General features: G+C 27.5%; 5 protein-coding genes across 5 annotated transcripts; 2 read left to right on the forward strand and 3 right to left on the reverse strand.

Annotated features, from left to right (window-relative positions):
- Nucleotides 1-691: 691 nt before the first annotated feature.
- On the forward strand, nt 692-1,006 carry MKS88_001074 (uncharacterized protein; the record flags this gene model as incomplete). Its single annotated transcript, XM_067219729.1, has 1 exon — nt 692-1,006. One exon carries the CDS (start codon nt 692-694, stop codon nt 1,004-1,006), a length of 315 nt encoding a protein of 104 aa, XP_067075006.1.
- A 217-nt stretch (nt 1,007-1,223) lies between these two features.
- Nucleotides 1,224-1,787, reverse strand: MKS88_001075 (uncharacterized protein; the record flags this gene model as incomplete). Its single annotated transcript, XM_067219730.1, has 2 exons — nt 1,224-1,657; nt 1,772-1,787. 2 exons carry the CDS (start codon nt 1,785-1,787, stop codon nt 1,224-1,226), a joined length of 450 nt encoding a protein of 149 aa, XP_067075007.1.
- An 82-nt stretch (nt 1,788-1,869) lies between these two features.
- On the forward strand, nt 1,870-10,507 carry MKS88_001076 (uncharacterized protein; the record flags this gene model as incomplete). The annotated part of the gene is made up of 9 exons (XM_067219731.1): nt 1,870-2,060; nt 2,165-2,210; nt 2,482-2,533; nt 2,732-2,953; nt 3,173-3,205; nt 4,378-4,484; nt 5,007-5,129; nt 5,218-5,491; nt 5,562-10,507. 9 exons carry the CDS (start codon nt 1,870-1,872, stop codon nt 10,505-10,507), a joined length of 5,994 nt encoding a protein of 1,997 aa, XP_067075008.1.
- A 1,288-nt stretch (nt 10,508-11,795) lies between these two features.
- On the reverse strand, nt 11,796-13,216 carry MKS88_001077 (uncharacterized protein; the record flags this gene model as incomplete). Its single annotated transcript, XM_067219732.1, has 4 exons — nt 11,796-12,025; nt 12,190-12,254; nt 12,435-12,489; nt 12,649-13,216. The coding sequence occupies 4 exons, from the start codon at nt 13,214-13,216 to the stop codon at nt 11,796-11,798; spliced, it is 918 nt and encodes a 305-aa protein (XP_067075009.1).
- A 2,048-nt stretch (nt 13,217-15,264) lies between these two features.
- MKS88_001078 (replication factor C subunit 2) lies at nt 15,265-16,257 on the reverse strand (the record flags this gene model as incomplete). The annotated part of the gene is made up of 1 exon (XM_067219734.1): nt 15,265-16,257. The coding sequence occupies one exon, from the start codon at nt 16,255-16,257 to the stop codon at nt 15,265-15,267; it is 993 nt and encodes a 330-aa protein (XP_067075010.1).
- Between the last annotated feature and the right edge of the window lie 630 nt (nt 16,258-16,887).

Below are 16,887 nucleotides of genomic sequence, written 5' to 3' on the forward strand. Positions count from 1 at the left end.
TTGTTTTTATCAATATTTAGTTGGAAAAAAAAAAAAAAAAAAAAAAAAATTATGCTTTTAAACCATAATTTTTTTCTACTCATTTTAAAATTATATACCGAAATAGCCAAAATTATTTATTCGTTTAAATTCTTTTTCCAACATATAAGAAAACAACTGTAATGTAAGTTTATTGAAGTGTTTTGAAATTACACCTCAAAAAAAAAAAAAAAAAAAATGAATAACAGAAATTTTTCTTCTCTTACTTTATTTTCTCTCCGCTTTTCTTCACGTCCCATCCCTTCTCTTTTTTTTTTTTTTTTTTTACTTATGTTTATACTTTTTGCTTTAAAGTTTTAATTTTTCCATTTTTTAGTTTATTCTTTTTGTATATCAATTTTTTTAGGAATAATCCCATCACAGATAAAAACCAAAATAACGTTTATTATTCTAGCGTATTCCATTTGGTGTATTAATAATACAACTTTGAAATAAATTACCTTTTATATCTATTTAGCTAGCTATTTTTTTTTTTTTTTTTTTTTTTTTTGGTACACATTCGTCAAATTTGTTAGCATGAAGAGAATTTAACGAGTTACAATATACTCAAAGATATTTCACCAAATTAACGTGCGCATACTTGGTAATAGAAAAATTAATCATATAATAAAATATTGTAAAAAAATAAAAACTTAAAATAATAAAATAACACATGAGAAAAAGAACTGCTAACTATTTTATTCTTTTTTTTTTGGGTGCAAAGCGATTAATAAATAACAATGTACATCTAAGTATAACTCGAATAACGAGAAGGCGCACTCATGGAAAGACGAAGACATACAAGTTATATACCTTCAATAAGGATAAAATAAATATTGCATCATTAAATATAAAGAGGAATAAATTCCTTTGTGATCAAGGCCAAAATGATGTAGATTATATTTATGGCTTAAATTCGGTGTGTTCCGTTCTTAAGAAAAATGAGAGAACCATCAATAGCGTCATGGTAATAGGAAGCGGACATTAAGAACATTCCTTCGTCCCTCAACACCGTTCCAACATGTATATGTATATATATATATATAATATATACTTATACATATCAGTACATACCCGCACGTACACAAATATGCTTGCACATGGGCCCGCTTTCCCGCATTATGCAAATCTCATACGTGTCTTTACATCTCTCATGTATGTTTAGTTCGTTTTACTTTATTTTATCCTCTTTCATTCATTATGCGTTATTTACTACCATTACTATTACTATTACTATTACTATTACTATTACTATTACTATTACTATTACTATTACTATTACTATTACTATTACTATTACTATTACTATTACTATTACTATTACTATTACTATTACTATTACTATTACTATTACTATTACTATTACTATTACTATTACTATTACTATTACTATTACTATTACTATTACTATTACTATTACTATTACTATTACTATTACTATTACTATTACTATTACTATTACTATTACTATTACTATTACTATTACTATTACTATTACTATTACTATTACTATTACTATTACTATTACTATTACTATTACTATTACTATTACTATTACTATTACTATTACTATTACTATTACTATTACTATTACTATTACTATTACTATTACTATTACTATTACTTACTATTACTATTACTATTATTATTATTATTATTATTATTATTATTATTATTATTATTATTATTATTATTATTATTATTATTATTATTTTTTTTTTTTTTTTTTTTTTCTATTTTCCCATCCCGCTACAGATAAACAGCAACATCAAGTTAAAAAAAAAAACTCACAAACAAACATATGAATACATATTCGAAACGATAAAAAAAAGAGGTATTGAAGTGAAAGTTATGAGCAAGCACAAAATGGATGAACTAGTAGGTGGGTTTCCACACAATAACATAATAATGAGAGGGAATTATCGTTATATGAACAATTACAAACATTTTATAAAAGATATAAGTAATAAAACAAAAAACAATAAGATATTTGTTTGTCTACATGATGTGTATGATAATATGAACATTGGAAATATATGTAGGTCAATTTTCTTCTTTGGGGGGAATACTATATTTTTAAAAAAAAAAAAAAAGAAGGAGAAAAAAAAAATAAAATAAAAATTGACACTCCTATTCTTCATTCTAGTGTTGGTGCCTCTGAATTTTTGGATTTCTTTCATGTTAATCATATGGTTAGAAAAATAAAAAGCAAATGTAAAATAAAATATAACCCTCAAGCTAGCTTTTTTTTTTTTTTTTTTTTTTTTTTATCCTTAGTAGAAAGGAGGAATGTTATGCTTCTTGTTACAACTCCTGTTTCATTTTTTTATTTGCTTTTTATTATGTTTTGTTTTTCATTTTATTTTTTTGTTATATATTGTTTATTTTATTTTGATTTTTTATTTTTTTTGTTATATTCTCCTCATTCTTTTTATACTATAAAAAAATTATCCCACTTTTTAGGCCAACTTCATGAGTGAAATGAAGCAAAACGGATTTAAAATTTACTCGACTGGTAACGTTGCATGAAAATGTGTGCACACAGAAACGTTTGTACGCACACATGTTATGCTTTTTTTCTCATCATTTTTTCATTTTGCTATTTTTATTTTTTTACTTTATTAATTTTACTTGTTTCATTTTGTTTACTTTACGTTGTTTCGTTTATTTTATTTTATTTTATTTTTTTTTTCGCTCCTACCAATATTGCTAGGCTGCCTGAAGGGTAACAGGACAAGCAACAATTTAATCGAGTTGAAAAATGTTGAAATAAGCAAAAGTGACAGAGTTTTAATAATATTAGGTAACGAATCCAAGGGGTTAAGTGAAAATATAATGAACCAGTCAGACGCTAATATTTATATAAACAGTGTGAGTAATAATGAAATTATTAATAAGGATTTGCCAATAGAAAGCGTCAATGTAACTGTAGATAGTCTTAATGTAAACAATGTATGCTCAATATTGTTATATCATTTTCTTTCTTATTTGTTGTAGTCGTTTCTGAGCTTACGAGTAATAGGCATTTTTACAAGGGCACACAATGAAGTATCTGTAGCATAAAACAATATAATTATAAAACTTTCGTTTTCACCTGTTCGCCTGCTTTTCTTTTCCCCCCCCTACTTTTTTTTTTTTTTTTCATGCTTTCCAGGGAACTTACGTGCACTTGCCTCTAACACATTAAGTAATTTATTGCATACATTACGCGTACATGTACACATATACAAGCGTATAAATAAATATATACGTGAGTATATGCCCGTACAAATTAGTATAAACAAGTGCAACATACAATACACATTTGTACTATTTGTTCATAAGATTCCCCTATTAAAAACTATTCCTTAAGAGCCAATAATATGAAAATTCATCGACACAATAACTAATTTTTTTTTTTAATTTTTTTTTTGTTCCCTCGTTTGTTGCCATATTTTTCGCTTCATTTTTCATGCCGTTTGTTTGTTTTCTTTTCAATGTATCTTTTTCAAATTTGCCAAATTTTTAAGTAGATTATACAAAAATATTTGTTTGTGTATAATATTGCTACTATGGGTTAAGCATATATATGCTGCCAACATATGCCACCCATAGAGCATTTTTAAATTGTATCCGTGGTATATGTTAATCATAAGTGCTATGTATATATATATTTTGTATTTTTACTGTAAATAATTTTTATTTTTTTGAAAAATTTTCAAGTTCTTTTATTTATACTAGAAGAACATAATAGTGTACTACTTTTTTATATTTGAAAAAATATATATACGCTTCCCTTCAATAAATGCATAATGAGTACCTGACGTATATTCTTGTACGCGCATCGCTATTATACTTGCACATAAATTTTGTTAACGGTATTCATACTCGAACTTATTTTTGTATGCTTTAACATAATATTTAATTTATTATTTAAAATTTTTGATTTTTTAATTTTTCAACTGCTTTACTGTTTCGCATTTTAATTTTTTATAGTTATTTTGTTCATTGTTAAATTTTTTATCGTTTAATTTTTTATAAATTAATTTTTTTACGTTTTTACGTTTTTACGTTTTTACCTTTTTACCTTTTTACCTTTTTACGTTATTACGTTTTTACGTTTTTACGTTTTTACGTTTTTACGTTTTTACGTTTTTACGTTTTTACGTTTTTACGTTTTTACGTTTTTACGTTTTTACCTTTCTTGTTTTTATCCCTTTACCTTTAAGTGTGTATATTTTTGTTATTTCGCCTTTTTATTTTTTCATTTTATTTATGTATGTATTTTTAAAAAAAAAAAAAAATATCGTAATATAAATTAATTTTTTATTTACTCATAACTTATTCTTCTTCCGCTTGATAATTATTTCCAATTTGAAGGACAAAAAAAAAAAAAAAAAAAGGAAAAAGATAAAGGAGAAGAAAAAAAAAAGGAAAAAGGTGCAGCAAAAGAGAGAACAAAAAAGAAATGTTTATTAATATCTTATGTTATATATACTCCACTTTTCTGAGCAGCAAATTTTAAGCTTCTCCTGAACGACCGGGATAAATGACTTAAAGGAAAAGCATATGTACAGAACCTGTACATACGTACATAATATATCATCTTTACTTGTGTACCCTGTTTAGCCAAAGCTGAAAAACATTTATAGTAGTGCATGGTTTAAAATGAAAAAGCAAAACCTCATTTAGTTGAATTGTGCACATATTTTAAAGTAGCGAATGATTCATTTTTTCCAAAAAAAAGAAAAAATAGTTAAAACGGAATAGAAGCATATATATATATATATATATATGTATATATGTACTTGTATGTATGTAAGTACTTATATGTGTGTACATATTTGTGTACGTGTATGTATAGCGTAACTGTAGCATACTATAGAAGCACAGCAGATAGTATATCCATAATACAGTATTGCACAGTACAAGTAACATGAACAGGAATTTTCTTTATCCTTATTTCATTATGAGTTGTACAGTTTTCTTTTCGATATATTCCCATCAAGAAAGTAAGAACAGCAAGTAGAAAAAGAGGAAGAAAAGAAAAGGAAAAAGAAAAAGGAAATAGGCACAGCAGCAGTAATAGGAATAGTGGAAAGTTTAGTATTAGGCATTATCGAAGCTGGATTGTACGGGTCATATGTACATGTGTGTACGCCCACTTTCAGTAACAAGTACCCTATAAGAAGATTTAATCGAGTTTTCAATTTTTCAAAGAGATCAATAAAAAAAAAGAAGAAATACAATAATAATAATAATATTAATAATAATATTAATAATAATAATATTAATAATAATAATAATAATAATATTAATAATAATAATAATATTAATAATAATATTAATAATAATATTAATAATAATATTAATAATAGTAATATTAATAATAATAATAATAATAATATTAATAATAATAATAATATTAATAATAATATTAATAATAATAATATTAATAATATTAATAATAATAGTAGTAGTAATATAAGAAGCAGTAAACGTATCAATTGTAGCAGTAGTAGATTAACCCATCGTTTATATAAATGCACATAAAATGACTGAAGGGAAAATACAGAATATTTATTTAAATGAAAAGAGTAAGAAACCAGGTGAGGATATAACCCCAAACGTGGTAGAGCATAAAAATGAGAATTTAAAAATAGCAAAAGAACAGGTAGAAGAAGAGGAAGAAGAAGAGGAAAAAGAGAAAAAAGGGCGAAAGGAAAAAGGTAGGAACAAACTCCATAAGAATAATGGTGGTAACAATAAGAGTGAATGCTACTACGATAATAGTAACAGTAGTTGTTTATTAGCTTCCAAAAATTTTACAAAACAAAACTATAATAATAGAACGAAGGAAGAGCAAAAATTATCAGATCAGAAAGAAGTAACATGTGGAAAGGAGAAAGATGTTGAATTGCCAAAGAATAAAAGGAATGGAAAAAATGAGAAGAGCGTTAATACGTCAAAGAGTAAACTTGAAACACTTGCTTGTACAAATTACATTTCATCCCCTTCCAATGAGGTCAATGTATGTATGGGAAATAATGCAATTACTAATAAATGTGCACATAATTCAAAAGAGGGGATGGTAAATGATGAAAAAATTAAAAAAAAAAATTTAGGTATTATTAATGGTCAAGTAGACCGAAGTGAAAAAGTAAAAGAGGAAAGTACGAGCGAAAGTTATAGTTCCAAATGGATAAATATGCCTCTTCAAAAAATGGGAAAAGGAGAGAAGGAGATAGTAGAAAGGGGTGGAAATACCATCATTCATAGCAGCAACGGAAGCGGTAAGCGCAACAGTGGTAGTGGTCTTTGCAATTACAGTGACGATTGTAGCGGCAGTTACAATGACCCGTATAATAGTAAATGCGAGGCGAATGAAGTGGGTTATAATACTAACGGGAAGGTATGGTATCAGAAGAGCACACACAAAAGTCATACATGCGCAGAAAAGATTGAAGATATCGATACGCAGAATGTAAATACATATGCTAAACAAGTTGAGGGTAATGCCAACAAGACGAAGAAGCAAAGTGAAGCGGAGAAAGAGATGGGAAAAAACGAAAATATTACTAGGAACAAAAGTAAACATATAAGTCAAAATGAAAGTAAAAATATAAGTCAAAATGAAAGTAAAAATATAAGTCAAAATGAAAGTAAAAATATAAGTCAAAATGAAAGTAAAAATATAAGTCAAAATATAAGTCAAAATGAAAATCAAAACAAAAGTAAAAATATAAGTCAAAATGAAAGTAAAAATATAAGTCAAAATGAAAGTAAAAATATAAGTAAAAATATAAGTCAAAATGAAAGTAAAAATATAAGTCAAAATGAAAGTAAAAATATAAGTCAAAATGAAAGTAAAAATATAAGTAAAAATATAAGTCAAAATGAAAGTAAAAATATAAGTCAAAATGAAAGTAAAAATATAAGTAAAAATATAAGTCAAAATGAAAGTAAAAATATAAGTCAAAATGAAAGTCAAAATGAAAGTCAAAATGAAAAGAAACAATCCCTTCCCAGTAATGTGAGCAACGCGAATGAAGTTGCTTCAGCGGATGGCACATACACTTCGGATAATAGTAAATTTAAAAAAAAGAAAAAGAAAAAAAAGAATTTTCAAAATAATCTTCAAAGAGAGGAAAAATGTTTACAAAAAAAGGAAGAATCTGCAGTATGTCGAGATAACTACCATATTATGGATATGGATCCTTTAACAAGTGGAAGTAATGATAAACATTTAACCATGGATGATGCTAATAATCCACTTGCACGGAATAGCGGAGGAGATATACCCGAAAGTAGCAAAGGAGTAAGGAAGAAATTCAAACTATTGAAGCGAAACGAGATGACATACGAAAATTACTCGCGTAATAAATTGTTTCCCTTTAACGCTAGTGGCACTGGAATTTGTATGGGCACCAGTAACGACAATGGTAAAAACGCAAACAGCAATAATATCGGTGATAAACTTGGTAATAATATTGGTGATAAACTTGGTAATAATATTGGTGGTGATATTGGAAATAATATTGGTAGTAAAATTGGTAGTAACATTGGTAGTAACATTGGCGGTAACATTGGCAGTAACATTGGCAGTAACAACGGTAGTAACAACGGTAGTAACAACAATAATAATGAGCATAGCAAAGGTAACAATAACAATAACAGTATTAGTATTAGTAATCGCATTAATGACGGTAAAAAATATCGAAGTGGTTGCAGTGCCAAGGGGGAGAAGACGCTAGAACAACGAGAAAAGGAGTATAACCAAATAAGGGCACGCATTTTTTCAAATTTTAATAAAAAGAAAAGCAATTTAAAAGTGGAAGGAGATAAAATGAATTACAGAAATTATAATCCTGTAAGTTGTAGTACATACTTTAATAACATGCAAAATGCGAATGATCCGTATGTTTTTATGAACAATTTTTATAATAATATATTACCAAATAATAATACTCTTAATCAATACTATATACAAAGTAATAATAATACTAATAGTAATGTTTCTATGTGTACTATGAACCCGACAGGAGATTTATCTTCCCTTTCGTATTACTACAACGATACGAACAATAATATTAGTAATATTAATAGTAACATTAATAATATGAATAATATGAATAATATGAATAGTAATAGTAATAGCAATCATAATAGTAATCATAATAATAATATGCCTTACCCGAATTACTTATATAATATGCCTAATCACATGAGCTTTATGAAGATGGGTGCATTAAGTCCACTTGGCACCGTTACGTCTACAAACGGTAAATATTTCGACACTTACAATCAAAGTAATCCTTACGTTCCCACCATGATAGGTGGTAAAGTAAGCGGCAAGATAAGTGGCGGAATAAGTAGCGGAATAAGTGGCGGAATAAGTAGCGGAATAAGTGGCGGAATAAGCGGTACCATTAGTAACAGTGGAAAATGTAATAAGAATAAAATGCTTGGACAGAATAACAACGATTTCAAAAATAGCTGTAAGACATCCATTGATAAAGCAAAGACACATAATAACTGTAATTCGTATAATAACAGGAATAAAAATTTTTACGAAATGAGTAATACCTTGTACAATAATATTTTTTTAAATAACACAAATAACATATATATAAATAAGAACATAAATACTAAAGGAAATAGAAACGGAAACACAATAAATATCGATATGAATAAAAAAATAGAAAAAATAGATTCTTTTTTTATGCCACACCCAATAATGAAGGATGAAAATTGCTACATTAACTTAAACAGTAAAATACATAATGATTTGAAGGAAAAGCAAAATATATGCCTCAATAAAACTAAAAATTGGAACGTTAATATGAAAAAGAAAAATGTAAAAGGAACACAGAATGGTATAAACGACATGTTAGAAGAGGTTCCATTTTTCAAGGGAGGAAATAGTGAAAGACCTGTAAGTGAAGCCGAGAAGGTCACTACCAGCGGGGAAAATGTTAACATTAACAGCAGTGGCAATAATAATCACAGCGGAAATAGCAACAATAACATGTACAGTAACAAGAACAGCTTCAATGACAATAGTAAGAACAACAAAAAGAAGAAAAAAAAGAATAAAAACAATAAGATGGCTATCCCCCTTAAGTGTTTTAGTAAGGACAACAACAACACTGGACAGCAAATGGAAGATGACAGTGTTAATAACAAAAATGAAAAGATGGATAATAATTACAATAATAACAGTAATAGAAATAGTAGCAGCAATAACAATAATAGCAATAATAGCAATAATAGCAATAGTAGCAATAATAGCAATAATAGCAATAATAGCAATAGTAGCAATAATAGCAATAGTAGCAATAATAGCAATAGTAGCAATAGTAGCAATAATAATATCAATTGTAGCAGTTACACCGATAGAGAAAAATGTAATTACAATGTAAATAAAAACACAACTCTGGTACAACCAAATATTCAAAGTAAGGAAAATGTATGGCATCCCGATGGAAGTGCTCTTCAAAATTGTTCAAGTAAAAAAGAAGAAAAAAGTGGAGAGGCAAACGTCGAAAGGGGCACGAATAACACTAATAACAGTAGCTGCATTTATAACGGTAGCAGTGGTAACAATGGAGGTAATAACAAACAAAAAGCACTCAAAAAAGTGAGTGTTGAGAATAATAATTTCATTCAAAACGACCGCATGGATGAACATGCTCCTGAAAATTTAACAAATAATTTAAACAGTAACTTAGATAAACAATTTTTTTGTAACATGAAATTTGCAAATAGTATTGTTCATACGAACAACTTGTGCGTGTCAAATACACCCAGTGAAACGGAAAAGAAAACACAGATGTCTCTCCATATTAATGCAAATAATGTACAACCAAAAGGGAAAAAGAAAAAATATATGAACAAAGGAAAAAAGAAAAACGCACCCAAAAACAGCAGCAATAATTGTAACAATAATAATGGCTTTATGAATAGTAGCATTAATATGAACAGTAACATTAATATGAACAGTAACATTAATATGAACAATAGTATTCATATGAACAATGGCCTTAATGTGAACAGTAATAACAATATTGATATTAGTAGTAATAATAATAATGTGGTGATAACGATGGGACCCCTCCTCCCTGTGAACAAAATAAATAATGTTATATACCCTACACCAAACGTAGATATGAAAATGGACGACAACAGGCCTTTTACCTATAGTCATACCGGCACAGTACGTAACGGTAAAGTACGTAACAAGATAATACATAACAAGGCAATGCATAACAAGGCAATTCATAACACAATGCTTCAAAATGGAAGCGTGCAAAATGTCAATGTGCATAACAACCATGTAAATTACAATATAATGAACAACCCCCATCAATCGTATTACGCCCCTTACCTAATCAATGACCTAGACTACTGTAGAGATATATCCTTATACGAAAAAAGATTCGACAGAGGGAGCGACAACATGTTACTGAACCATAAAAGATATGATGTCGACTTCCCCGCATTACAGTGAAAAAAAGGATGCATTTCTTAGAAGAAAAAATGAAAAGAAAAAAAGAAAAAAAGAAAAAAAGAAAAGAAAAAAAGAAAAGAAAAAATTTATCATTTTAATATATCACAATTTATTAGTTTACTTACCACGTGCATTTTTAATTTTTTGTTGATTTTTTACTCGTGCTTCACATGTATGTCCGTGTAATTTTTACCGTTGGAAATACATAACTGCGTGTATATGTATGCACACACACATATATATATATAGCCTTTCCAGGAATAGAAAACAAGATCACCTACCTTTTTTTGTGTGTCACATTTTGATAGTTACTTATTTCCACTTTTTATTTTACTCTGTTATTTTTTTTTTATTTCAAATGGTTGTTCTTTCCCATTTACTCCTGCATTTTGCTACATTTTTTTTTTTTTTTTTTTTTGTGTATGTTGGTGTATGAATAGATAAATTATATGAAAAATAATGATAAAAAAAAAAAAAATTAAAAAAGAAAAAAGAAAAAACAAGCAGTAATATTAATAATTATAATAATGATAACATTGTTTTTTCAACTATCATATTAAGCAAAAGCCCGCCGAGGTGGTAGGCGGTACACACACGCAAGTGTATATGTATATATATATATATATGCGTATGTACAGATGAATGTACATGTGCATGTAAGTAGAGAGAAATAATCTCATTTACCCCCACAAAACATATTCACGAATTAAGAACAGTCAACATCTAGCTAAAATATATTTCTCATTTTTGAACATGAAATATTTTCCCCTTATCAGCTTTCTAACCCGGCATAAACTGCGCATGTGCATATAACATATTTTACTGCTCCCTTTATTTTAATTTTTTTTCGTTTTTTGAATTTTATCTTCATTTAAAAAAATTAGTCAATGTTTTTTTTTTTTTTTCTTCCATAATTTGACCGTTGTCTTCCTCTTTTGAATGGATCTATTTATGTACTTGTTTAGTTTCCCTTTACAGTTATACTTCCTTTACCTCTTTTTATTGGTCGCACAAACAGAAATACGAGTTTAGGTAAAAATATTGCTTTGAGAGAAAACAAATATAGAAATATATTAACAGAAATGTTAGTGATAGAAGAAAGAGTACTGAAAATTGAAAATAAATAACTGCGAAAAGGGGAAGAAGAAGTATAAAAAAAAAAAAAAAAAAAAAATATTATCCTCAAAAATTTATCATTAAAACTTAGCTTTCAATACTATCATTTTCTTTTATGAAAATTTTGCCGTCCAAGTCAGCACATGGATACTGCAAAAGTATATCCTCCTATCTAAATTTTGCAAGCATTTTTGTTGTTTTGTTGTTTTGTTGTTTTGTTGTTTTGTTGTTTTGTTGTTTTGTTGTTTTGTTGTTTTGTTGTTTTGTTGTTTTGTTCTTTTTTTTTTTTTTTTTTTTTTTTTTTTTTTTTTTTTTGCCCTTTTTCTCTTTTATTACGCGGTACCCAAAAATTGCTGACTAGCCTTTTTGTGGACAGGGCAAAGAGAGATGACGCCAGGAAAACTGCGCAAAATATATTCCCATACAAATGGAGGGTGGGGCAAACATAGTGTCAAACGAAACAAAAAGAAACAAGGTACTAATGAAACTCAACACACAAAGATAATTCATAAAGGGATATACAATTCAATGACGCAAAAATATATGATTGTTTTCCTGTTTCTTACCGAAAAAAGCATACAAAGAAAACAATTTATTAGTCGGTGCAGCGTCATACTCAATGAATGAGTCCCTAAAAAAAAAAGAAAAAAAAAGTGCACACTTTCGATCAAATGTTTCTTATTTGCATGCATGTTCATGTAGCTTACACTAGTTCTCATCGCTTAGCTTTGCTTTTTCTTTTTTTTTCTTTTATTTTTCAATATTTTTGCCAATTAACTCGAAAAAATAAGCCGAAAAGAAGACGTGCAACCATCTGACTATGTTATGGTCTAATCCATGATATACTATGTTGAAAACGAAATAAACTACTGAATATAACATAGAAATAATGAGAAATGTGTCTTTCCCATTTAGCAAAATATATAGTAGACACAAGAAGAACTGAGGCATATCTTCAAAAAATTTATTTATTATTAAGTATGTATGTTGCACTCTGTCATAGATATATAAAATAGAGATTTCACTTGGTGGCACAGTCTTTATTTCTTTAAAAACTTTAAGTAATGTAAATAAATTTCTGTGCTTATCAGGTATGGCATTTGTTATAAAAAATTTGCGCAAATAGAAAGTAAAAAAGGACGTAACACATAAAAATAATAACCATACAAATATAAGTGTGCACACGTTTTTAGTTAGTGTACTGCCATGTTGTTTAGAAAGATACGTTTCATAAAAAACTTTTACAAGAAAAAATATATCATTAATAAAGTCTACACATCTGTTGACACTAAAAATAGTATGCTTCATTTGTTCTTTTCTTATTTCATTTTTTTTAGTTATCATCTCAAATATATAGATAAAAGGATATAATTTTTTTTCGTTATTATGTATTATATTAGTTTCCAGAATGTTACTCTCTTCGTCCTTTTTGAATTCTCCAGCATCATTCTTCCCTTTTACAAATGCGTTTAACAATGCTTCCCAAGCTTCTCCTACATAACATACTAACTCGCTTTTTTCATTTTTTTTATTTTTCTCAAAGTATGTGTTACTAGCGTAATTGTAATCTTGTCTTTGCATACAATAGTCCATAATGTGGAAATTTTTTTTTACATTTTATTTTTATAATTTTATTTATATTTTTTGTTCACATTTTTTGTTCACATTTTTTGTTCACATTTTTTGTTCATATTTTTTGTTCACATTTTTTGTTCACATTTTTTGTTCATATTTTTTGTTCATATTTTTTGTTCATATTTTTTGTTCATATGTTTTGTTCATATGTTTTGTTCATATTTTTTGTTCATATTTTTTGTTCATATTTTTTTTTTATATTTTTTTTTATAAATTTTTTTTATATTTTATTCCACTTGGTGCCCTTTTTAAACAATTTTATCGCTTCCATGATTAGCCTTTATTTTGTCTTTATTTTTAGCATATCCTTTAGTATCATATTGTATTATATAACGCCATAACAGGTCATATCTCGTCATATCATACAATGCCTTACCATATTATATATTATTTCCCCTTGTTCCCTCTTCTTAACTTTTTCTAAGTACGCACTTCCTCTTTGATGCCTCTCAAATATAAAATGCAAAAAAGGGGCTAAAATGCTTTATTGAAAAAATAAAGGTCAAACAAATGTAAAAAAAGGCAAGCATACTTAAAATGAGCAAAATGAAGAGTATATTATTAAAATACGTTTTCATATCGTACTAATTTTCACACAAGAGAAAAGCAAAACCAAAAAGAGTAAATTGGAAAGCGTAAATGCTCAAATTCAAATTTACAAATTTACAAGTTTCAAATTTTCCAAATGTGTGTACAGCTTTCCATGCTACACGCACCTTACATATGCAACTTGCACGAAATGAGTTAAAAAAAAATATATTTTTTTTTATTATCATTTGAAAATTTGCAGTAGTACATATAAGGATAACCATGTGTACTTTATTTGTGGTCGAGGAGCCAGGAAAAGACATGAGTGTAACAGTTCAATCATGGTGCAATATCGGTAAGAAGGTTGGATAAAAAATGAAAGAAAAATGCTAAAACATTTGTAAATTTCCATTTTTTAATTTATTTTTATATTATTTTTATTTTATTTTTATTTTATTTTTGTTTTATTTTTGTTTTATTTTTGTTTTATTTTTGTTTTATTTTTGTTTTATTTTTGTTTTATTTTTGTTTTATTTTTTTTTGCCATTCACCTGTATGGCATACCACTTCAACCTTTCCTCTAAATGACCAGAAAATAAATTATTGCATATTTTACATTTACTCAACTTCTTGTCTACACAAATGCTATTTTGTTTTGTTTTATTTTTTTCCCATATGTGTATGTAATTCATATCCCTTTACAGTAAAAGCATTCCTCCAAAATGGTTATCACATGTAATAATGTAATGTACTCACATCGGTGCTACTTATTTCCCCTTCACTGAAAAAAAAAAAAAAAAAAAAAAAAAAAAAAAAAACAAAAAACAAAAAACAAAAAACAAAAAACAATTTCACGAAAATTTTTTTAATAACTTAAACACTTTTTTTTTTTTTTTAAAAAGGTATATTCGTCATAACAAGACTAGTATCCCTTTGGGCGTAAAACTCATACCTCAAGATTCACATCTTCGTAAGAATTACATAGGCTCACACGATTCAACTGTTTTAAAAGAATAAAAGTTTTTCACTTTAGGTTTGCATAATAATGCATTTATGCATGTATATTTTTGTATACATATGCAACACTTTATCTAGTCTAATGATGGGTAAGTCTTAAAAAATCGAGACATAAAAAAAAGCATCAAAATGCAGAAATGCACAAAAAAATAAAATATGCTAAAATTTACGCGATTAGAAAAATTTTGAAAAGGTGCGTGATATGGGAAGCAATGATAAATGGCAACGATGAATGTCCAAAATAAGTAGACATTATAAATGAATGAACGAATGAAGTATATATCAACTGCGGGGGAATACTCTGGAAATTAGGTGAAGATACATACGCTGATTTATTCATACATATACACATGAATAATGAAATTATAAAGAACCGCGTTCAAGCACTCTTCACTACTACACGTACACCTCAACAACTTTGGAAACGTCATTGGCTCCCCCATCCCCTAACACCTTCTCTATTAGGCCGTATTCAATAGGGAATGTACTGATGAAGCGAAACTCATAAGCTGAATATACTTGGTAGCCCCGCTATGAAGACGATAATCATGCCTTGATAATTCCAACAGAATTTGATATTTAATAGTATCATTATAATCTGTATTCATAACAAAATAATTATTAAATGCTTTAAAAATATAAGCAACATCATAACCATCTTCAATTACATCTTGTACAGTTTTTTCAAGAATTTTTAAATCTTTCACTTTACATGCATCTATAATTTTTAAGATGATATCATCTGTTGGTAAACCTGAAACATCTAAAACGGAATCTAATGTTATCTGAGGATTAATACATGAACATAACTGTAAAACAGATACAGCTCTTCTTAAGTCACCTTGTGTGGTTTCAATAATTTTATTTAATGCATCATCTGTAATATTTATATTTTCACTTTTACATATATAAAGCAATTTTTCCTTTTTTATATTTACAGGTATTCCTTGAAATCTATAACACGAACATCTACTATATATAGGATCTGAGATTTTATGTATATAATTACATATAAGTATAAATCTTGTAACATTGGAATATATTTCTATAATTCTTCTTAAAGCCGACTGTGCATCCTCTGTCATCATATCTGCTTCATCTAAAACTACTAGTTTCCATGTTGGTAAAGTTTCATTCGTTTCATTATTTATTTTATTTTTACTTATACTTATTCTTGTATATGCTTTTATTTTTTCTCTTACTACGTTTATACCTCTATCATCTGATGCATTCAATTCTAATACACGTTCACTTATATTATCCTTACCAAATAGTTCATGTGCTAATGCATTTATTGCTGATGTTTTGCCTGTTCCAGGTGGGCCATGGAAAATTAAATGAGGCATATTTTTTGTTCTTACTACTTCTTTCAGCATAGATATTGCATTTGTTTGGTGAACTATGTCATCTAGCTTTTTGGGTCTGTACTTTTCCACCCATGGCAGATTGTCCATTTTTAAGTTAACGTGTTCTCAAAAAAAAAAAAAAAGGAAAAAAAAAATAAAACAAAAAAGATATATATATATATGTAGCTTCGCAGGTAACTTCCGCTTCTGCAAAAGGTCAAAGAAAAAGAAAAAAAATATACAGGAGTTAAAAAGGGTTTAAGCGGTGTAAACTTACAATACATTCATATAAGCACACACAAATACGAATATATTTTTATGCTTGGAATAAAATGTGTGCGTAGGCATCTCCGAATGAAAATGATTGATCAAAAATATTTTTATTTTATTATATTACATTATACGACATTACGTTACGATGTGTTTTGTTTTGCTTTATTTTGTTTTGCTTTATTTTGTTTTGCTTTATTTTGTTTTGCTTTATTTTGTTTTGCTGTGTTTCGTTTTGCTTTTTTTCCGTTCTTATTTGTAATTAATTATCAAACAATAACATCATCATTTAAAGCAGCTGTATGCGCATTAAATCATTAATGAACGCATTTATATACAACTTCGACGAATTAATGCACTACATTTAAGCCATTTTTCATGGGCTCGATCGAACAAACGTCCCGCTCATATAATACGAGCGTAAATGTAACAAGTGAAAATGGAAATTAATAGACGGGCATATATATA

This window comes from Plasmodium brasilianum, chromosome 4, assembly GCF_023973825.1.
Source record: "Plasmodium brasilianum strain Bolivian I chromosome 4, whole genome shotgun sequence".
NCBI classification, from domain to species: Eukaryota; Apicomplexa; class Aconoidasida; order Haemosporida; family Plasmodiidae; genus Plasmodium; species Plasmodium brasilianum.